The 23,704-nt window shown below is 41.9% G+C and overlaps 1 protein-coding gene across 2 annotated transcripts in view; it reads left to right on the plus strand.

Annotated features, from left to right (window-relative positions):
- LOC129707383 (synaptonemal complex protein 2-like) overlaps window positions 1-23,450 on the plus strand; it is a 55,392-nt gene extending 31,942 nt beyond the window's left edge. Inside the window, exons 12-20 of one of the 2 annotated variants that reach the window (XM_055652371.1) lie at window positions 2,467-2,652; window positions 2,973-3,057; window positions 6,532-6,690; window positions 9,459-9,589; window positions 13,563-13,657; window positions 16,794-16,893; window positions 18,298-18,356; window positions 19,598-19,676; window positions 22,770-23,450. In XM_055652371.1, coding sequence (XP_055508346.1) covers window positions 2,467-2,652; window positions 2,973-3,057; window positions 6,532-6,690; window positions 9,459-9,589; window positions 13,563-13,657; window positions 16,794-16,893; window positions 18,298-18,356; window positions 19,598-19,676; window positions 22,770-22,877 — 1,002 coding nt within the window. In that variant the 3' untranslated portion in view covers window positions 22,878-23,450. The remainder of the gene's footprint in view (window positions 1-2,466; window positions 2,653-2,972; window positions 3,058-6,531; window positions 6,691-9,458; window positions 9,590-13,562; window positions 13,658-16,793; window positions 16,894-18,297; window positions 18,357-19,597; window positions 19,677-22,769) is intronic. The other variant, XM_055652372.1, reaches the window with a different exon arrangement.
- The last annotated feature ends 254 nt before the right edge of the window (window positions 23,451-23,704 follow it).

The raw sequence follows: 23,704 nt of genomic DNA on the forward strand, positions 1-23,704 counted from the left end.
CCTATTAGACACCTGAACCAATCATGCAAACTAGGAATTTCATTGGACCCTTGTGTATATGGCAATACACTAATCTGAATCTAAATCTGAATCATCTATGTTTGGCTCTGAGTTAGGTAGTTATGTATGTGGATTATTTAAAGTAGATTTAGGCTGCTCAGTTACAGTCATAAAGACATACAGCATGGAAACAGTATCTTCGGCCCAGACTAAGATGCCCCATCTACATTAGCTCCACCTGCTCATATTTGGCCTATATCCCTCCAAACCTTTGCTATCCATGTATTTGTCCAAGTATCTTTTCAATGTTGTTATAGTACCTGCCTCAACCACCTCCTCTGGCAGAGCGTTACATATACCCATCACCCACTGTGTGAAAAAGTTGCCCATCAGGTTCCTATTAAATCTTTCCCCTCTCACCTTAAACCTATGTCCTTTGGTTCATGATTCCTTTACTCTGGATAAAAGACCTATGAGAAAGTACCAATCCTATCTAATCCCCTTGTGATTTTATATACCTCTATAAGATGTCCACAGCCTAGTGCACTTCAAGGAATAAAGTCCTCGATTAACCAACCTCTCTCTATAGCTCAGGGCCTCTAGACCTGGCAAAATAAATCTCATAGCTGGGTGATCAGAATTGTACTCCAAATGTGACCATCAATGTTTTGTATTAATGTATATTACCATACAATTGTATTAATGTATATTAACATAACATTCCAACTTCTATACTCAATATGATGAAGTTTGTGGCCAATATTTCAATATCTCAAACTGTTGTCCTGCTAAACCTATTACATCATATGGGTAAGACAACAACCTGCTTATTGAACCTATTTCCTGCGTGTTCCATTGGTAACAAACCATCCTTTGTTGATGCATGTTATTAGAGTCATATACAGTGGCATGGAAACGGGTCATAGGACCATCATATATACGCCGACCAAAATGCCCTATCTTTAAATGTTGTTATAGTATCTGCCTCAACTACAATGATGCCCCTTATGTCTTCTGGTAATATGTCCTCTGGTTCTTGAATTCCCCTACTCTGGGTAAAAGAGTCTGTGCCTATTCCCCTCATGATGTTATACACGTGTATAAGATCACCCTCAGCCTTATATGCTCCAAGGAATAAAATCATAGCCTCCCCAACCTCTTCCTATAGCTCGGGCCCTTAAGTCCTGGCAACATCCTCGTAAATCTTCTATGCACTCTTTTCAACTCAATGACATCATTCCTACAACAGGGTAACCACAACTGAACATACTATTCCAAATGCGGCCTCACAAACATGTTGTACAACTGTACTATAGCATCCTGACTGATGAAGGCCAATATACAGAGAGTCTTCTTGACTGCCCTATCTATGCCACTTTCAGGGGACAATGTACTTGCACTCCTAGATCCCTCTTCTCTAAAACTCTCCTCGGAGCCCTGCCATTTACCGTGAAGATCCTGCCTTGATTTGACTTCCCAAAATGCAACACCTCGCACTATCTGCATTAAACTCCATTAACTATTCCTCAGCCCACTTGCCCAGCTGATCAAAATCCTGTCTCAATTTTTGTTAACCATTTTCACTATCTACAATCCCACCCACTTTAATGTCATCTGCAAACTTACTAATGTCAATGTGATTATTAATTGGCTTCACAGTGCCAGAGACCCTGTTTGATCCTGATCTCGGGTGCTGTCTGTGTGAAGTTTGCACATATTGGCCTCTGTAAATTGTCCCTCATGTGCAGCGAGTGGATAAGAAAGTGGGATGAAGTTGAACTAGTTAAATGGGTGATGGATGGTCGGCATGGACACAGGTGGTTGAAGCAACTTTCCATGCTGTATCTTTATACATAAACTAATCATGCCTTGTATATTCTCATCCAAATCATTGATGTAAATCCCAAACACCAATGGGCTCAGCACCGATCCTTGAAGCACACCACTAGTCACAGGCTTCCAGTCTGAAAAACCATCTTCCATGACCCTCTGCTTCCTTCCTTGAAGCCAATTCTCTGGCCAGTTGGCTAGCTCTCCCTGAATCCCATGTGACCCAACCTTCCAGGTAGCATACCATGTGGAACCTTATCAAAACCACACACAAATCGACAACCTCCATGGCTTTGTCCTCAACCCTTTTGGTTACTTCAAAATACTCTATCATATTCGTAAGACTCAATCTCCCATGTACAAAACCATACTGACGATCCCTAATCAGCCCCTGTCTATCCAAAAGTTTATATATCTTATCCCTCAGAATCCTATCCAGTAACTTGCCTACCACAGATGTTAGATTCACTGGTCTATAGTTCACAAGCTTTTCCTTGCAGTCCTTCTTGAATAGAGGCAGAACATTAGCCACCCTCCAGTCTTCCGGCACCTAACAAATGTTTTCGTTCCGAAGATACTCATGGTTCTTAATTATTTGACTTCTTTCTTCACTTCTTCACCTCTATCTGTCCACAGGTGACTCCATTGTGTCTGGAAATTAATGAAAAGGATGTTGTTCATCAAGAATCTGTCAAACTGAAGAATGCAGATGAAGAAATCATTGCAAATAAGAGTATCTCTTCTGAAAACTCAATTGTCACTACTAGGTCATCAAATAACTTCACGCTAAGTTCTATATCTGGCAAGAAGACGACTGCTGAGGTGTGCACAATAATATATTCTCTTGAGCAAAAAACAAAATGCTGGAGGAACTCAGTCAGTCATGCAGAATCTGTGGACGGGATGAACATATGATGTTTTGGTCCCAGACCCTTACACAGACCCAACCCGAAACGTTGTCTGTTCATTCCCTCTACAGATACTGCCTGACTCTCTGAATTTTTCCAGCACTTTTTTTTCCATTTTGTGTTTACTAATTTCTTTGGATATTTCATTGGATAAGTAGCTCCGACATTCAGTTATTCAAGTTGTGTTTTTATTTATTCAATTTGTGTTATTATTGATTGTTTTGTTGTTATCAGGAAACTCATTCAAGATCAGTTATACTTGAAAAGAGTAGAAGAGTAGAGAAGGATAGAGTTCCTTCATCTGAAGTATACTCGTCAGGTTAGTAATTTAACAATGTGGATCAACTGTGACCAGGAAATTTTATAAATTAATTCTCTGGTTCATATTGACTAACTTCCTTCAGACAAGTTGCTGTACTTACTTTGTCCAACTACGTGGGTGCAAATAAATGTTTTTTATTGTTTATTTTTAATCATTTTGTGGGGAGTTTTGGGTGCTGCTGGCAAGTCTAGCATTTATTGCCCATTACTAATTGGCTTTGAAAAGGTGGTGATGAACTGCCCTTTTGAACTGTTGCAGAAGTCCCACAGTGCTGATGGATAGGGAGTTCCAGAATTTAAATTCAGTGAAGATGATGGACCTGCAATATATTGACAGAGGAAAGAAGATGAGACTTTATTGCCTTCCATCACAGTGCGGAATGTGGAGGAGCCGCTGCGGTGGATGTTTATGTCAGATTTTTATGTAGTTGTGTGTTGTTGGTTTTTTTGGTATGACTGTATGGCAAACCAAATTCCTGGTATGTTGCAAAACATACTTGGCTAATAAATTATGATTATTATTATGATTATGATCAGTATGATGTGTGACTTGGGGTGACCTCATAAAGGTATTGTTTCCATGCACCTGCTGGCCTTCTTGGTGCCTGAAGTCGCATGTTTGGAAGCCACTGTCAAAGTGGTCTAGGCATACATCTATGGTATAATTTATAGATGTTATTACTACATATTCTATATGCCAAGGGTGCAGGGAATTAATGCTCAGGGTTGTGAATGGAATGCCATTTAAGCAGGTGGTTTTGTCCTGAATAGTGTGTTGAGCATCAGTTGGTGGAAGTCCAATCATCAAGACAAGGGAAGAGAGTATTCTATCATAGTTTTGATTTGTATTTTGTGGATGATGGAAGACCTTGGGTGTGAGAAGGATGCTGTCGTAGTTAATTTTGGGGAGTCTTCAGTACGACAGCAGGGATGCTTTCATCCTGTAGCCTTTGTGGTCTGTCATTTCTTAATATAATGCAGAGTGAATCAAATTAGCTTAAGTGACTAACGGAAGGATCTCAGGAAGAAACCAAGATGGCACTATGTTTGACACTTCTGTCTGAACAAGTTATCAATGCTTCAGTTTTACATTTAACACACACAACATAGAAAAGTACAGCACAAGATCAGGGGCTTCGGCCCACAATGTGCATGCTGAACATGATACCAGATTAAAGTAATCTCCTCTATCTGAACATGATCCACAACCCTCCATTTCCTGCATATCTGTGTGCCTAAAAGAAATCTCTTAAATGCCACTTGTATCTGCCTCCACCACCACCAACACGTTCCAGGTACCTACCATTGTCTGTGCAAAAAACGTGCTGCGCACATCTTCTTTAAATCTCTACCTTTGCAAAAACATCCTGAATGTTTATCTCACAATTTTATTTACTTCTATCAGGCCTTCCCTTACCTCTGATACTCCAGAGAAAACAATCCAAGTTTGTCCAACCTCTCTTTATATCTAATACCCTCTAATCCAGGCAGCATTCTGGTAAACCTCTTCTGAACCCTCAAGAAAGCCTCCATCCCCTTCCTGTATTGGGACAACCAGAACTGCACACAGTACTCCTAATGCACTATCTGGCTAACAATAAACAAATTCCTCATCTCTATAGTAGAGGTACATCCCTTTATTCTGAGGCTGTGCCTTCTGGTTCTAGACTTTCCCGCTACTAAAAACATCCTCTCCACATCCACTCTATCTAGGCATTTCAATATTCGGTAGGTTTAAATAAGATCCCCTCCTCATCCTTCTAAACTTTAGTGAATACAGGCCCAGTGCCATCAAACAGTCTACATATATTAACTCAATCAGCCCCTGGAACATTCTTGAAATCCTTTTTTCATCCTCTCCAATGCCAGCACATCCTTCCTCAAATATGGGGCCCATATTCCAAATGTGGCCTGACCAGCACTTTATTAAGCACTACGTTCTTGCTTTTTTATTCTAGTCCCCACAAAATGAATCTTAACATTGCATTTGCCTTCCTCACTACCAATTCAACCTGCAAATTAACCTTTTGGGAATCCTGCACCAGCACTCCCAAATCCCTTGCACTTCTGATTTCTGAAAATAACCTATGCCTTTATTCTTTCTACTGAGGTGCATGACCGTACACTTTGCTACGCTGTATTCTATATGGCACTTCTTTACCCACTCACCCATCTTGTCCTGGTCCTTCTGCAGACTCCCTGCTACCACAACACTACCTTCCCCTCTATCTATCTTCATATAATTTGCAAACTTGGTCACATAGCCATCAATTCCATCATCCAGATCATTAACATATAACATGAAAAGTAGCGGACCCAACACCGACAGCTGCGGAACACCACTTGTCACCGGCAGCCAAACAGAAAAAGTCCCCTTTATTCCCACTCTTTGCCTTCTGCCAGTCACCTAATCAATTATCCATGCTAGTACCTTGCTTCTAATACCATGGGGTCTTATCTTAATTTAGCAACCTCATGTGGCACCTCATCAAAGGTCAAGTAAACAACCTCCTATGCACCAGAAAAAGGGTTGCTTTATAGAGCCTGTGGACTTGAAGAAGTATCCCACAGAAAGACAAGTAGCTTGGCCCATGCAAGCTCCCATCCTATATCTTTGACCTACAGAAAGTGAGTGGTAGGTGAAGTTGGTAAATGCAGGGACAATTTTTGCTGGGCGAATGCCTGGTGATGGGGGGAAGCTGATTAAGACTCTGTTCAGGGAAAAGGTAGGGGACTCTAGGACCCTGTGTGATGCAGGCGTTGAGGGATTATACATCTATGTTAAAGATGAGCCAGTTGGCACAGGGAATTGGAAACTGTCGAAGTGATGGAGGTTATCTGAGTTTTAAAAAAGGATTGCCCATCTAAAACCAAAATGAGGTAAAGTGTTTTCTCTGATTATTGAAAATCAAATAACTGCAAAGGTTGTAAATCTGAAATAACAACAAACTGCTGGAAATACTCAGGAAGTCATGCAGCATATCTGGAGTGAAGCACTTGATTTTTTTTTAAATCAATGGTTTCCTGAATCTCTTTTCTATAAGCTATTTTAACTATTGCCTAGTTTAAAGTGAAGAGATAAAAAAATAGGAAAATATTTGCCTTTTTTATTTTGAGGAGGTTCAACCCCTATATTCCAGGACAAGGGGTCACAGCTTAAGGATAAGGGGGAAATCCTTTAAAACCGAGATGCGAAGAACTTTTTTCACACAGAGAGTGGTGAATCTCTGGAACTCTCTGCCACAGAGGGTAGTTGAGGCCAGTTCATTGGCTATATTTAAGAGGGTGTTAGATGTGGCCCTTGTGGCTAAGGGGATCAGGGGGTATGGAGAGAAGGCAGGTACGGGATACTGAGTTGGATGATCAGCCATGATCATATTGAATGGCGGTGCAGGCTCGAAGGGCCGAATGGCCTACTCCTGCACCTAATTTCTATGTTTCTATTCAAATGCTTTCCTTGTTAAATGTCTAGGTCCAACTCATTCCTCTGTACTCAAAAGCATCTATGGGAAGAATCTTCAAAGCAATTTTGATGATGATGAGGAAGAAGAGGGAACAACAGAGCAAAGAACAAGACTAAAACCCAGAAAACTGTTCACTTGTGATTTTGGAAACCAGAACTGTAACAGAGGTATTTGACATAATTACCGTTACTTTCAGTCATTCCCAGGTACCTTAAGTAGTACACGCTGATCATCTCCAACCAGTCCTGCAACAGTTCACAATCTTTTCCTCAACATTTTCTTTCTTATCTTACCTGCTCATTCTTCATCTCGATAAATAGATCATTCAGGAAAGTCTGAACGTGCAATTTTGCCATACTTGCACAAAATAATGCAATTACAATTTTACTACGCATAATGCTTTGGTGTCAGTTAGGACAGAGTATTGAATATTCATGGCCTTTTATTAAATTATCATGGGTCCTTTTGCAGAATAAGCCTTCATTTTTGTTAAATAACTGCTAAACCTCCAATCTCTGCATGACATATTTCACACTTCTCATAAAGTGTATTTGTAATATGTTGCTCCATTTATAAAATCACTGATTGGTTTTTTTTTCTGAAAGCATCAACAGGTGTGACCAGTTTAAAAGATTTATGTACCTGTATCCCTAAATCTCTGTACCTCCTTGAAATTCCTCATTGGATCATTTTAACTTCCCTACAAAATAGAGTGCATGTCCAGGAATTGTTAGTGTTGGAGAGTAGAGAAAAGATTGGAGATATCACAGGTATTGTAGAAGGAGAAATGATTTGAAATTACTGCTGACCTTCAGGACGAAGAAGTGACCAGATAGATCGTGTAGATGCACAAAGTCTCTTGATCAGAGTTGGGGAATCGAGGACCAGAGGACATAGGTTCAAGGTGAAGGGGAAAAGATTTAATAGGAATCCAAGGGGTAATTTTTTTTAGGGTGATAGGTGTATGGAACAAGCTGCTAGAGGTAGTTGAGGCCGCGACTATCCCATCGTTTAAGAAACGGTTACACAGGTACATGGATAGGACAGGTTTGGTGGGATATAGACCAAGCGCTGGCAGAGGGACTAGTGTAGCTGGGACATTGTTGGCCGGTGTGGGCGTTGGGCCGAGAGCCCTGTTTCCACACTATATCACTCTATGACTCTTGCTTTATGCATTGCTGCATAAGGAAGGGAGTAGGTTGGTGTTGGAGATGGCAAAGATATAGGAGTCACTATTAACTTTGTAGATTTGAGATCTTTTGGATTGGAAAATGGAGATCAGATGGCAGTTTTTTGTGGTGTTTGGAATAAGCAAAGGATTAGATACACTGCTACTTGAGGAAGGGAGAAGGGATCCCTGACGTTGTGGTAAGGGAGGAGAGATTATTGACCTGGAGACTAAAAGTTGTGACCCAAAACATTGCGTATCCAGTCCCTCCACAGATGCTGCCTAATCCGGTATAGTATATTGACCCGTTTGGACAAGTGATGCAGAATTGGGTTACTGCTGCTAATGGATTGGGAAAAGTGATCAATAACCCTGTGGCTTGTATATTGAAAAGGGTGGAATTCCAGAGTGTCGCGGCACATGCGCCCTGATGATGAGGGGCAGTGCCCTCATGCGATTCTGGACTTTTTGTTACTGTAAATAAAGCATATCATGCAAGTTTACCCTAATGCGAGAGTCAGTGTGGTCGCTGCCCAACCCGGCGTCATCCGGGTTGGGCATTATTATCTGAATGGTGGCCGATTAGGAAAAGGGGAGATGCAACGAGACCTGGGTGTCATGGTACACCAGTCATTGAAAGTAGACATGCAGGTGCAGCAGGCAGTGAAGAAAGCGAATGGTATGTTAGCATTCAAGGATTTGAGTATAGGAGCAGAGAGGTTCTACTGCAGTTGTACAGGGTCTTGGTGGGACCACACCTGGAGTATTGTGTACAGTTTTGGTCTCCTAATCTGAGGAAGGACATTCTTGCCATAGAGGGAGTACAGAGAAGGTTCACCAGACTGATTCCTGGGATGTCAGGACTTTCATACGAAGAAAGACTGGATAGACTCGGCTTGTACTCGCTAGAATTTAGAAGATTGAGAGGGGATCATAGAAACTTACAAAATTCTTAAGGGGTTGGAGAGGCTAGATGCAGGAAGATTGTTCCCGATGTTGGGGAAGTCCAGGACAAGGGGTCACAGCTTAAGGATAAGGGGGAAATCCTTTAAAACCGAGATGAGAAAAACTTTTTTCACACAGAGAGTGGTGAATCTCTGGAACTCTCTGCCACAGAGGGTAGTTGAGGCCAGTTCATTGGCTATATTTAAAAGGGAGTTAAATATGTGGCCCTTGTGGCTAAAGGAATCAGGGAGTATGCAGAGAAGGCAGGTACAGGATACTCAGCCATGATCATATTGAATGGTGGTGCAGGCTCGAAGGGCCGAATGGCCTACACCTGCACCTATTTTCTATGTTTCTATCCCTGTTGCCACAGTACGAGAAGAGTTTGAAGGCTCTGGGCCTGTACTTGCTGTTTAGGAGTTTAGAAGGATTAGGGGAGGATCTCATTGAAACCTACTGATTAATGAAATCTAGTGGATGTGGAGAGGATGTTTCCAGTAGTTGGAGAGTCAAGGACCAGAGGGTACTGCCTCGGAATAAAAGGACATACCTTTAGTATGGAGATGAGGAGGAATTTTTTTAGACAGTGAGTGGTGAATCTGTGGAATTCATTGCCGCAAATGGCAGTGGAAGCCAAGTCATTGGGTGTTTTTAAAGTGGAGATTGGTAGCTTCTTGGTTAGTAAGGGCATTAAAGGCTAATGGGAGAAGGCAAGAAAATGAGATTGAAAAATAGATCAGCTATGATCAAATGGCCTAATTCTGTTCCTTTGTCTTATGGATGCCCCCATTTATAATTGTTTGATTATTTGTGTTCTTTAAGCAGATTCAGAGCTTCTGTCTACTGTTAATAGAGGTTCTTCAATCAAACAAATGGACTACTGGGGACAGAGTGAGCCAAATATGGGAGAAATTTGTCAGCAGTTTAGTAAAGAACTCAAAGTTAAATTCCAGGTAAAATTTCACAATTCTCCAGTGAAAATAATTCACTTCAAGAAATAATCAGATTGCCGAAGCTTAATATGAAAACTTTGTTAACAAAGCTTCTCCTAGAATGTTTATTTGTAAAATTTATTATAATTTTCTCTAAAGTGGACGTCACATAATGGAATAAGAAGTAGGAATTTGTTCATGTAAGATCAAAACGAGACTTCTCTTCCATTCTTCTTCCTCTTCCTCCTTCACCTTCTCTTGAACAAGCGTTATGCCCAATAGCGGGTGAATTGTAGAAGACACCGTGGCAACAAAGCCTTCTCCGGTCAGAAGCCTTCTTCAGTCTGAAGAAGGGTCTCGACCCGAAACGTTGCCTATTTCCTTTGCTCCATAGATGCTCCCTCACCCGCTGTGTTTTTCCAGCATTGTCTGCCGTGGCAACAAAGATACAAGAGGCCTCCTTTTGTGTAGTGGAATGCAAAACATTCACTCAAGTTTTCACATCCTGTACTTTCAATCTCCACTCACTGCCAATTTGATCTCTAATAACCACTCTTTTCTTATTACTTATTTTTACCTATACAAATTCATAGAACACATTATGGTTTTCCTTGACTTTGTTTGTCAATATTTTTTCATTCACCCATGAAAAAATGTTGGCAAACTAAGTATTAGTTTGTCAAGGAAAGGTCATACCTGATTGGGGTAAAGGAATGTTTTGAAGCAGCAATAGAATGGTCAAAGAGGGCAAAGCATTTATATTTCAATTTATGTGTTCATATTTGATGTAGTTTACATGGAATTTAGCAAGGAGCTTGACAAAACCCAATGTTACAGATTGATGAAGAAAACAAAAGGGTATGAGATTCAAATTTGATTTAAAAATTAGTTTAGTGCATAAAAGGAATAGATAATGGTTGATATGAATTTTAATGATTGGGAGCTGAATACTGTGGAATTCCACAAGGCTCAGTACTAGGTCCGGTGCTTTTTGAAATATACATAAAGTGTAAGAGCCACAATAGGTCTGCAGATGATTCCAGAAAATCTAGACCTCGTGAAGATATCAATAGATTATTGAAATAGATACATGTTGCAAGTAGAATTCAATCCAGAGTAGTTTTATGGGCCTGTCCCACTTACGCGACTTTTTAGGCGAGTGCAGGAGACTATGCAGTCGCCACATGTTTGTGGGTGGTTGCCGGGGAGTCTCCTTCATCGTTGTGAGGAGTTCCCGCATTCTGGGAACTAATTGCGGCCTCATTATGGTCGCCGCAAATTTTTCAACATGTTGAAAAATTAGTGGTGACTGGAATGAAGCCGCCATGGAGAGTAGCGACAATTCTCGTGCCGTAGGTGGGTCGCCAGGAGGTCCTAGTGGGTTGCCAGGAGGTCGATGGTTCTCTTAGGATCTCGTAGGTTGTAGCCAGTGCTGACCGGTGAATTTCATTAGCTCATTGGGGGAAAAAAACGTAAGCAGTAGTTGTCAGATCGAAGGATAATGACCGGTAATGTTAATGTCTGCCGAGCTTCACAGCAGTGCATCTCTGGCTTCTTAAAAGTTGTCTCCACTCCATCTCTCCCCCCCCCCCCCCTCCATGGACACATACACTTCATCCGTTTTGGACTATATAAAATTCTACACTGACAACGTCACTACCCATAAACAAATAAAGACCTTCCCTAATCAGAAGCCGTGGATGAGCAGAGAAGTCTTGCTGAAGGCTCGCGATGCCGCTTTTAGATCTGGCGCCGCTGAGGGATACAGCTCATCCAGGGTCAACCTGAAAAAGGTAATCGGGAGCGCTAAACTTAAACACAAACGGCAGATCGAGGAGCATTTTCAAAACAACTCCGACCCCAGACGCATGCGGTAAGTCCATTGCCGACTACCATAAAGTTAACACCCCCCCCCAGACAACGCCTCCCTTCCTGACGAGCTAAACTACTTCTATGCTCGTTTTGACCGGGACAACAAAACACCAGCCATCAAAGCTGCCCCACCCCCGAACGAACAACCCCTCAGTCTCTCCACCTCTGCTGTACAAGGCGCACTGAGCAAGGTGAATGAACACAAAGCCGCCGGCCCCGATGGCATCCCCGGGCGTGTGCTCAGGGCATGTGCTGGACAACTATCCCTGGTCTTCACCGACATTTTCAATCTGTCACTGGCCCAGGGTGTCCTCCCTACTTGCCTCAAGACCTCAACCATTGTGCCAGTGCCCAAACAGTCAGCTTCAGGGAGTATCAATGACTTCCGCCCAGTGGCACACACTCCTGCCATCGCAAAGTGCTTTGAGCGTCTGATCTTGGCTCACCTCAAAGCCAGCCTCCCCCCCCACACTGGACCCCCATCAGTTTGCCTACCGGACCAACAGGTCTACAGAGGACGCCATATCTGCGGCCCTACACTCTGCCCTGACCCACCTGGACAACAACAACTCCTACATCAGGTTGTTGTTCATCGACTTCAGCTCCGCCTTTAACACTGTCATCCCCGCCAGCTTGATCACCAAACTCAGCGGACTTGGCATCACCACCTCCCTCTGCAATTGGACACTGGATTTCCTCACCAACAGACCACAGTCTGTTAGGATCAACAACTTCACTTCCTCCACTCTAACACTGAACACCGGCGTGCCACAGGGCTGTGTGCTCAGCCCTCTCCTCTACTCCCTCTTCACCCATGACTGCGTCCCTAAGTATGGCTCCAACGCCATCATAAAATTTGCTGATGACACCACGGTGGTAGGACTGATCAGCGACAACAACGAATCAGCCTATTGGGAGGAGGTCCAGAACCTGGCAGCCTGGTGTGCGAACAATAACCTCATCCTCAACTCCAAGAAGACGAAGGAAATCATTGTTGACTTCAGGAAGACCAGAGGTGGCAGACATACCCCCATCCACATAAACGGGACTGAGGTGGAGCGCGTCCCCAACTACAAATTCCTCGGGGTACACATCTCAGAGGATCTGTCCTGGCCCCTCAATACCACCAAATTGATCAAAAAGGCGCAGTAGCGCCTTTACTTTCTGAGGAGGCTCAAGAAAGCTCACCTGTCCCCCCAGATCCTGACCAACTTCTACCGCTGTACCATCGAAAGCATCCTGACCACCTGCTTCACGGTATAGTACAGCAGCTGCACCGCAGCTGACAGGAAGGCACTGCAACGGGTGGTGAAAACCGCTCAGCACATCATCGGTGCCCCGCTCCCTGCCATGGATGCCCTCCACCGAAAACGGTGTCTGAGACGGGCCGGGAAAATCATCAAGGACCCCTCTCACCCTAACCATGGACTGTTTGCCCTCCTCCCATCAGGGAGGCGGTACAGGAGCCTCAGGTCTCGCACAAGCAGGCTGAGGAACAGCTTTTTCAACAACACCATTACACTGCTGAGTTCAGATTTCTGTCGCTAGCTATCTTGAGACTGTCCCATTTGTATACAGTTAATTGCCAATGTACCAGTTTTAATTCACCCACAATCCACACATTGTTAACCAGTATTTTTTATTTTTATTGTATGCTTATTTTGTATTTTTATTTTTACTTCTACTATCTTGCACTATGACTATGACCAGATGCTAAACTGCATTTTGTTGTACCTATACTCGTATTTGTGCAATGACAATAAAGTTGAGTTGAATTGAATAAATAAAGGGCCTTATTTACTTACGCAATTTTTCCGGCGACTTGCCGGCAGTCACAGCAGGTCGCCGAAAATTTTCAAAATGTTGAAAATCCAGCGGTAACTACAAAAAGGTACTACTCTTTGGGCGACTACTCACGACCATACAGGCATCACCCAAGAAGTCGTTGATTAGTCGCCCAAAGAGTCGTTCGTACCTTTTTCTGGTCGCCGCTAGATTTTCAACATTTTGAACATTTTCGGTGACCTGCTGCGACTGCGACGGGTGCCGGCAAGTTGCTGAAACAATTGCAAAAATATGTGTTAGAATTGCAATGGTGACATAATATTTATTTTCTTTTTAGAAACACTCTCAAAGGATTGACAGTTACACCAAGTTTTCTCTCAAATCTGCTCAGCAAAGGATGTCATCAACGAACATTCAAATCAACTGCTACAGGTGTGCACATGTCCTCGGAGTGAAATGAGTGGTTTGGTGCAAAATCAGATTTTTGGATTGCTATTGGAATTGGCATTGTACCATGTGTCCTGTGTCAAAGTTGTGCAATCTTTGTAGTTTATTCTTATTAGTTTGCAAATTGTCTGCCATTCTTACAGCCAGCTATTTCAGAATCATAGTGCCCTACAACATAGAAATAGTCCCTTCAGCCCAACTTACTCATGCTGACTAAGCTACTCCCACATGCCCACATTTTACCTAGTTTGCTCTAAACCTTTCCTATTCGTGTACCTGTCTAAATGTTTTTCAAATGTTATTTTGGTACCCGCATCACCTCCTCTGGCAGCTCATTACATACACCCACCACCCTCTGTGTGAAAAGGTTGCCCCTCAGTTCCTATTAAATCTTTCCCCTCTTACCTTAAACCTATGTCCTTTGGTTCATAATCCCCCTACTTTAGGTAAAAACTCTGTGCATTTACCTTATCTTTTTCTCTCAGAATCTTGTATCCTTTATATGATCAGCCTCCCGCACCATGGAATAAAATCCTTGCCTGCCCACTGCTCTCTATAGCGTAGGCCCTCATGTCCTGGCACCATCCTTGTGAAAATCTTTGCACTGTTTTCACCTGAACGACATGCTTCCTATAGCAGGGTGGTCAAAACTGAACATAGTACTCCAAATGCGGCCTCTTCAACATCTTGTACGACTATAACGTGACATCGCAACTTCTCTACTCAATACCCTGATTAATGAAGATCAATGTACCGATATGACGTCTTGATCACCCGATCTACCTGTGATGCCACTTACAGCGAATTTTGCACCTGCACTCTTATATCCCTCTGCTCTATAACATTCCCCAGGTACCTGCCATTGACTATGAGGATACTTCCCTGGTTTGACTTCCCAAAATGCAACACGTTACAGCTATCTGCATTAAACACCATTAACCATTCCTCATTCCACTTGCCCTGTTTATCAAGCTGGGCAAGTGGACTTTTCATTAATCTTTCATCACTTAAATTGCATCCTCCCATGTTACAGCCAAAATAGCTTGTTGAAATCTAGTTTCCACAAAAAAATTGAATAAAATTCACAGGCAGGTTTTATGCAGCCAGAAAATATATATTTGCAAATGATGTCAAGTAGGACCGTGTAGAAACCAAGGAAAGGACCAAGGATAGATCTGTAGAGACATTTGAAAATCATGGTGTAAGAATCCACCAGGGAAAATGCTCCAGGTTTAATGAAATAGACAACAGTAGAATCAATTTTACCAGCAACAAAGAGCTATGTGGGCTAATCGCACTTTCCTGCCCGGTTAGCCCTACAGGTTTTGACACTTAAAGTGCCCATCCAATTACTACTTAAATATGATGAATGTTCCTACCTCCAGTGCCCTTTCAGGCAATGATTCCAAACCTTGGTCAGGGGATGTGTAGAGGAAAGGAAATTGTAAATGTAATATTGCTATTCAGTAAGGACATGTCAGGCAACTACAAAACCTGCCATTCTAACTTCATTTGTGAGCAAACATTTAGAAATTATAATCAGCAAGCATTAATAGGATCTAGCAAACGCCTAAATTAATAAAGGAGGAGCTAACATCCAAGAGGTAGCATGGATGTCAATAAAAGGCAATGTAAAGATGTAATCTGTTTGGATTTTCACACGGCGTTTCAAAAAATCCTTTACAAACACTGATTAGCAGAATTGAGGCCATTCGGGTTAAAAGTTCATTAACAATACAGGTTCGAAATAGGCTTAACCTGTTCAGTGTCACCGTATACAAGTGAAAACAATCTTGGCAGTGAACAGGTTAAAGGTCAAAAGGAGTGGGAAAGGATTGTATTTCTTTGTTTTGGAGAACTGTAGATAGTAACATTGTTAGGTTTTGTGCTGAGTATTCAGCATTTTTTGTTATATCACTTAGAAATGGGTTGCTGGATTAAATTTCCAATTACAGTCAATTTTGATAATCAGCTACTGGACTGTTAGGAATCTCAAATCTGGGATCAAGGACACAGAAACAGGCTCTTTGAACATGATGCCAAATTACACCAAATCTCTTCTGCCTGCACATGATTACTACTCCTCCATTGCCAGCATATTCATATCCATTGTATCTGCTTCCACCGCCATCCCTGTGTTCCAGGTTCCTACCACTCTCTGGAAAAAGAACTAGCCTAGACACATATCATTTAAACTTTTTCCCCACTATTCATCTTAAATCTTGGCCCTCTAGTTTGTGACATTTCTATTTTGGGGGTTCATAAAAGGAGACAAAGGGGAAAATTTTACTTTTCCAAATCATGTCACTTTCTTTTCATTATTTACTTGTTTTACGTGGTTAGGCTAACTTAATTTTTTTAATTATTAATTATTTTTCATTTCTGGTGATTTTAATAGCTCTTAGCTGTCCCTGAAATGCAGAAACATTTAAAAAACTAAAATGCCTCGCAACTTCAGGTGGTACAGTGGTACAGCTGGTAGAGCTGCTGCCTCACAGCGCCTAAGACCCAGCACGATCTTGACCATGGCTGCTGTCAATGTGGAGTTTGTATGTTCTTCCTGTGTCCAAGAGTTTTCTCTGGGTGCTCCAGTTTCCTCCCACAACCCAGAGATGTGCAGGTTTGTAGGCTAATTGGCCTCTATTTTTAAAAATGCCCTTAATGTGCAGGGAAAGGATGAGAAAGTGAAATAACACAGAACTAGTGTTTACAGGTGACTGATAGTCTATGTGGACTCTGTGGGCCGAAGAACAACTAAACTAAAAACGTTTACAGCCAGCAAAGCTTAAAAAAAAGGTGATCTGCTGACTTTCAAAGTATGCAGCAATTTTGGGAGTGCGGGTGGGGGGCTACAAGAGGCCATGCTTCTGCTTCAGCCATATTTCTGGATTAAGAAATAATGACATCCGCCATGATGCAGGCCGGTAATCTCTTACATTTGACTGGTTACCAAAGCAAATTGTTCATGTGTTTTATCCATTACAGAATGCTGTTTTGTTTAAATAAGATTGTCTCATAATAGATGTTTGCAAAATACAGAAATTGTTGATGTTAACATAAAATTAAAACTAAAAACTAATCTTTAATGCAAGATTTTAATATATTATCTTGTTTATGCAAGGTTAAAGAGGCTGGACAAGTTTCAAGCGATTGTCATGCAGGAACTGCAGCATTTTGAAAAGGACTCTCAGTCTCTAAAGTGTATGGAAAAAGAACTATCAGTACGTACATTGAAAGAGCCTTATATAGCCAATCATAATCACAACCAATTTAAGTCCCTTTATCACCGAGGTACAGTGTTGAGTAATGTAACAGCCGCAGGGAAGAAGCTGTTCCTGGACCTGCTGGTCCGGCAACAGAGAGACCTGTAGCGCCTCCCGGATGGAGGTGGTTTTAAGGCACGTGGGGACAACTGCTTGGGCAAGTGACAGGTTGAAGTTGTCAGTCCAGACGTCTGTCAGCTGCGCAGCACAGGCCCTGAGGACGCGCCGGGGAATGCTGTCAGGGCCAGCAGCCTTACGTGCATTAATCCTACTCAGTACCACGTACACGTCGTGTGGGGTGAGTGTGAGGGGCTGGTGATTGGCAGGGAGCACAGCCTTGATGGCCATCTCTAGATTGTCCCTGTCAAAGCCGCCATAGAAGTGGTTAAGCTCCTCAAGGAAGGAGGCGTTGCTGGATGTGGGGGTGGTGTTGGCAGTGTTGGTGTTGGTGTTTTCACACAGAGAGTGGTGAGTCTCTGGAACTCTCTGCCGCAGAGGGTAGTCGAGGCCAGTTCATTGGCTATATTTAAGAGGGAGTTAGATGTGGCCCTTGTGGCTAAGGGGATCAGAGGGTATGGAGAGAAGGCAGGTACGGGATACTGAGTTGGATGATCAGCCATGATCATATTGAATGGCGGTGCAGGCTCGAAGGGCCGAATGGCCTACGCCTGCACCTAATTTCTATGTTTCTATGTTGGTGGGTCTATAGTCTGTGATGGCCTGGATGCCTTGCCACATGCATCGGGGGTCAGAGTTGTTGTTGAAGTGCTCCTCAATCCTGAGTGGCAGTGCTTGGCCTTCTTGATGCCCCTCTTCAGGTTAGCCTGAATGAACTGTAGGCTCGGGCATTGCCTGACCTGAAAGCGGTGTCCCGTGCTTTCAGCAGTAGCCTGACCTCGCTGTTCATCCATGGCTTCTGATTCGGGAATATGGTCACCCGTTTGAGGGAGGTGACACTGTTGATGGTGGAGTTTATAAAGTCCAGAACAAAGGATGTATAGGAATCAATGTCCGTGTGGGAGTCAAGGATGGCCTGGGCTGCAAACCACTGCTGAAGTGTTGAAATTATGACATAATCCAATATGGTAGAATAAACAGAAAGAGAGCATATTATAAATGGTAACTTATTCAAGGATAGTGTCCTATACACAAATCACTGGAAGCAAAGATGAGAGTATAGCAAGTAACCAGGAAGGCAATTGATATATCGCCCATGTTGGAAATCATAAGACTTGCTCCAATTAAATAGTCTTAGTTGGACTATATTGAGAAAATTGTGTCATATCTTCCATGCATGTCTGCCTCTTTCTTCCATGCATGTATTCTACAACTAAAGTATTTTAATATTTTTCTTTCTTGCAGAATTTATGGAAGCAACATTCAAAAACATTCAGTGAACTGAAAGAAAACGAAGAGGATAGGTTAGTAAGTCAATGGTTTTTTTGTTTGAGATAAAATTAAATACAAATTATTTTACTAAACAGTAATTCATGAAAAGTACCTTTGTGTCAATGAATTCCATGAACTATTTTAATATTTAAAAATCCCAACGAGTTTTAATGAAGTAAAAGAAAATTAAATGACATTATGAATTAGTAAAAGGGATTGACTATAACATTTTACATCATGGATGAGATTTTTGAATGGGGGCACAGGGTTCAACTAGAGACGATCTGAGAGTTACGACACATGATCAGTATCTGGTGAATTAAAGCAAAATTCAACAGTTGACTGTCACAATAACTTACAGATGTGGACATTGTTTGCAATTCAAGCATTTGTAGACCATCCTTAATTGCTCTTCAGAAGTAAATAGTGAGGGTTTTTTTGATCAACTGCATTCCTACATGTGAAGGAATGAACTTTCCTTGGAGCAGATGAGGCTGAGGAGTGACCTGATCAAGAGATATATAAAATTATGATATGAATGGATAGGGTAGAGGGTACAATTATTTTTCCAATGGTGGGGGTGTCACAAGATTTAAAAATAGTAATTTCCATCAAATCTGAATGGAACAAAATCGCTCCCAGTTAGAAATTGGAAAAGCCATGACAGATTAATTAAGCAACAATTCTGACATAGTCAACCTCACAGCTCAAATTTCACAATCTCTTTGAGCATCTTAATCCACTGACAGGACACACTTACCAGAGGGGAAAGACATACTGTTGTACTGGCAGAAGAGGAGCCCTGGAAGTCTTCAACGCTGAACGCAAACTCCACAATATCTCACTGCAACAGGTCAAACGTGGAAAAGGGAACTTCCATCTGACTAACATCTAGTTTCCTCTCTAAACTGATGAATGAATACCATTCCAAGTTGAATAACCACTTGCAAGAAGGATTGAAAGTGCCAAGAGTATAGAATATATTTTGGGTAGAGACTCCTAACTCAATCACCAAGAATGGCTCAGTTAGCAATATGACTGTGTCAAAAGGCACATGAATGCCAGACTGGGTCCCAGGGGATTTATTATTCTCCCTTTCTTCATATTTTGCCAGTGAAATTAGCTCTTTATGGAACTTTCACAAATGGCATTAAGGTGACATATGATGCTGTTTTCTGTCAAAAAGTTGGGTCTAGCCAATGTGCTTAACATTGAAATAACCATTGAAATAACTATTAATTTATCTTTACAGTGTAATAATTTATAATTTCAGAATTCAACACCTGAGATCATCCTTTGAAAATAATGTGTGTCACAGTGTGGAATTTGAAGAGAGGATATTTAACACTGAGGTTGGTACGAGTTTGATATTTTCAGTTAATGTAGCAGCAATTGATAATTACATAAAGCCTCACAATTCCTGTTCAGGGGCATATGTTTTTCCTTTAAGGTTGTTCATTTGGCCATGTCATGGGAGACCTGAACAGCAAGAGTTGTCAGTTTTAAAGGAGAGATATTAATTTACCACATCTGTTTGACTCGATTATGTAATTCTTTCCAATCTTCTACCTCCCTAATTCATAGAAACAGGAAAATAGGAGTAGAGAACGACCATTTGACTCTTAGAGCCAATCACAAGCTGATCATCTATTGTAATACCATTCCCACTCTCATCCCCAAAGCTCTCCATGCATAGAAGAGTACATTCACTTCAATATGCTGGTACTGACTCTGATTCACCATCTCATTGACTGATTCACCATCCAACACAGATCCACATTGCTATTTTCTTTAACCATACCCATGTAAATTCCCAGAAAGATCAGGCCAACTCTCTTTTAAAACTAAATATGGAATCAATTTCATCATTGCTTCAGGTAGAATTCCCACTATTACTCCTCCCAAGATGTCTCCCTCATCCCTTGTCTGTAATCAGTTCTCTTGAACCTGCTGCTGCCCATTTTAACATCCTAGCATTGTTGTCCTGAAGCATTGAACTCTATTTAGTTTTATTTACTAATATTTCAAATTCCACATTTCTATACACATTTTTGATCTGTTGAATGTGGAGGCTGGTGGGGTGGAAGGTGAAGACCAGGGAACTCTATCCTTGTTTGGCTCTGCAGAAGAGGGAATAAGAGCAGATACAGGAAATGTATGAAACGCATTAAAGGGCTTTGTTAACAATGGTAGACGGAAGCCATAGTTCAGGAAGAAGGAAGATATTTAATTTGAGGGACCAGGCCGAGGTAGAACTGAAAGAAAATTTGTTTCACATATCTTACAAAAATTAGACATACCTTGGCTACACCATGGAGCAGGAGAAAGTGAGTTGAGTTCAAGGATAAGGTGTTCAGTGTGAGAACAAGTTCAGTGAATGTGTATGATGAGTGAGAGTAAATGGTGAGGGGCCGGCCCTTAAACCATCCTGATATGTGATGGTGATTACAAGTCCATGGTAAGTATGAGTCTTTCGGGACATTGGAAATGGTTAAAATGGAAGAGGACATCAGAAGTGTCATGGATATAGGTAGAGGGGACTGGACCAGTGGAGAAAGGATAGAGTTAAGGTTTGAAGAAGTAACTTTGATTGGACAAGAACAGGTTAACAAAGTGAGCTTCCTCGGGCAATCCTATTTGTCTATTTTGGGCAGAAGACAGAGTGGGTTAAGCCACCTTCATGCTGCTTGCTCTCTCCACTCCCGCATCTGGAAACACGCCATGTGGCGGAGCAGGGGGCAGTGTAACGGGAGCCTCAGGCCGTTACTAAACAATCAAGGCACGCACTGCCCGGGTGATGCAGGTGCAGTGCTGCAAAGGTGTGTGCATCCAACACACCGGGACCTTGCTCTGTGACACCCACTGTAAATCTGTGCCCAATGCAACGCCCTTTGAGTGTTTTATCGCCCGCCCTCTTTCCGCTGAGCGCCACCAGCCATCTTCCAGCATGAACGAATACCTCGATCCACTGTCACCAAAATCCACTATTTACATGTAGAGGTCCGTAATTGCGAGGGTTTACTATACATAAATTGAAGGTAAATAATAATATGGAAAAGTCTAGATAAAATACGTCCATATTATTGATAGCTTAATAGGACTGTGGTTAGGGTGCATTTGCAGTATTGCGTACAATTCTGGTCGCCCTATTACAGGAAGGTTGTGGAGACTTTGAGGAGGTGCACAAGAGGTTTACCGAAAGCTGCCAGGATTAGAGGGTATTAGGTATAAAAAGGCCGAACAAACTTGGATTGTTTTCTCTGGAGCGTTGGATGCTGAGGGAAGACCTAATTCACACCTACCCACGTACCGCTCTCCAATCGCCACTTGACACCCACTTACAGCCGGGTTTCGCCCCGGTGGTGTAAATTTTCTTGTAGGTTACGTTAAAACGGCAAAAAAAGGCTGATTTAGGCACTCAATCGTGAAAAAGCCATTCTTCCTGAAATCATCAAAAAAAGGCCAATGCCATTTATGGCAAAATCCTGGCTCTAGTCATTAGAAATAGTAGAATGAGGCTATTCGGCCCATCAAGTCTATTCCGCCATTCAATCATGGCTGATCTATCTCTCCCTCCTAACCCTATTCTCCTGCCTTCTCCCCATAACCTCTGACACCTGAACTCATCAAGAATCTATCTATCTCTGCCTTAAACATATCCACTGACTTGGCCTATACAGCTTTCTGTGGCAAAGAATTCCACCGATTTACATACACCCTTTGACCAAATACATTTCTCCTTGTCTTCCTAAAAGAGCGTCCTTTAATTCTGAGGCTTTGATCTCTAGACTCTCCCAATAATGGAAACATCCACTCCACATCCACTCTATCCAAGCCTTTCACTATTCTGTATGTTTCAATGAGGTCCTCCCTCATTCTTCTGAACTCCAGCGAGTACAGGCCCAGTGCCGACAAACACTCATCATAGGTTAACCTACACATTCCTGGTATAAACTGGTTGCAGAATGAATAAGGATGTTTTTGAGCCAAATTATGTTCTGATGTTCAAATGATTAGTCGGGAGAAATAACTGTTTTTGTATATACCACTATTTTTATTATATACCACTTAGTTGAGAGCAATTTGACGAGAATGAAAGCAATTAGTCAACAGAATAGGTTCACACAAGGTGCTGCATGTGCATGAATCTTGAGTAAAACATAAAATGCTAGGTCCAGCACTATCTGTGGAGGAAATGGATGGGCGACGTTTTGGGTCTGTGAAGAAGGGATTCTGATCCAAGTGTCACCTATCCAATTCCTCCACCGATGCTAGCTTACCCGCCAAGTTACCCAGCACTTTGTTTTTTTACCAGTGAATGAGGTTATTGGATGATGGATCCACAGAATCTATAGCGACTGCAATTTAATTGGTCATTGATTAAATTGCTTGCTGATTATGATGAGCATTGATTAATAGGAAAACTTCATATTATATTTCCATAGATGCATTTGATGAGGAAAGACATGAAAATAGTCCAAGACAGGCTTCTAAAGGAAATGGCAAGTATAGTTTTATCTGTATATCCTGTGTTCCTGCAGACGTTTGAATAATACCACTGGTGCTATTTCACTTATTTAATTCTAACACTGCTCGTTGATCAAATTATGTGACAAATGAGCAGGAATAAACATTTTGTCATTGTGCCCACATGTTAACAAATGAATGTTTATTTATCGTGGAAAAGACCCAGGTTCCAAGATAATTATTGCCTCCTAGGTTTGTGAGTTGAGAAAATATTTGACATTACTGAAGTATTTGATTGTTTGGTAAGTGTAACAACAGCGGTCAGATGGAGGGAGAGAGGGAGAGAGAGATAAAGACCTCAGAACAAGATTGCACATAGGCCGCATCTTCCCAATTAACAACAACTTTCTGGCCTGACTCCGAGGCGCTGACGAGGCAACTGAGGCTGGATTTATAAACTTAGGAGATTCTTATTTTCTCAGCAGCATATTTTGATAACTAGCAGATGATGGTGTTGTCATTGTGATCAGATAGCCAAAGGGTTCAAAATAAACAAAAGGAAACAAATACCATGTGCACGGTTGTGGGGGACACCAGTTGATAAGAGTCATAGTGGTATTCAGCATAGTGAGTCACTTAAGCTCAACTCGTGCAGATCGACCAAACTGCTTCAACATTTTAGTCCCATTTACCTGTGTTTGGCCCATATCCCTCTAAGCCTTTCCTATCCACGTACCTGTCCAAATGTATTTTAAACCATAATTGTACCCACCTCTACCATTGCCACTGGCAGCTCATTCTGCATACCCACCTTTCTTGAAAAACAGATCCTCTTTAAATGTTTCTCCTCTAGATTTACACTCCTTCCTTGGGGAATAAGATTGTGACCATTCACCTTATATCCCTCATGATC

This window comes from Leucoraja erinacea, chromosome 21 (genome assembly GCF_028641065.1).
Source record: "Leucoraja erinacea ecotype New England chromosome 21, Leri_hhj_1, whole genome shotgun sequence".
Classification (NCBI taxonomy): Eukaryota; Metazoa; Chordata; class Chondrichthyes; order Rajiformes; family Rajidae; genus Leucoraja; species Leucoraja erinaceus.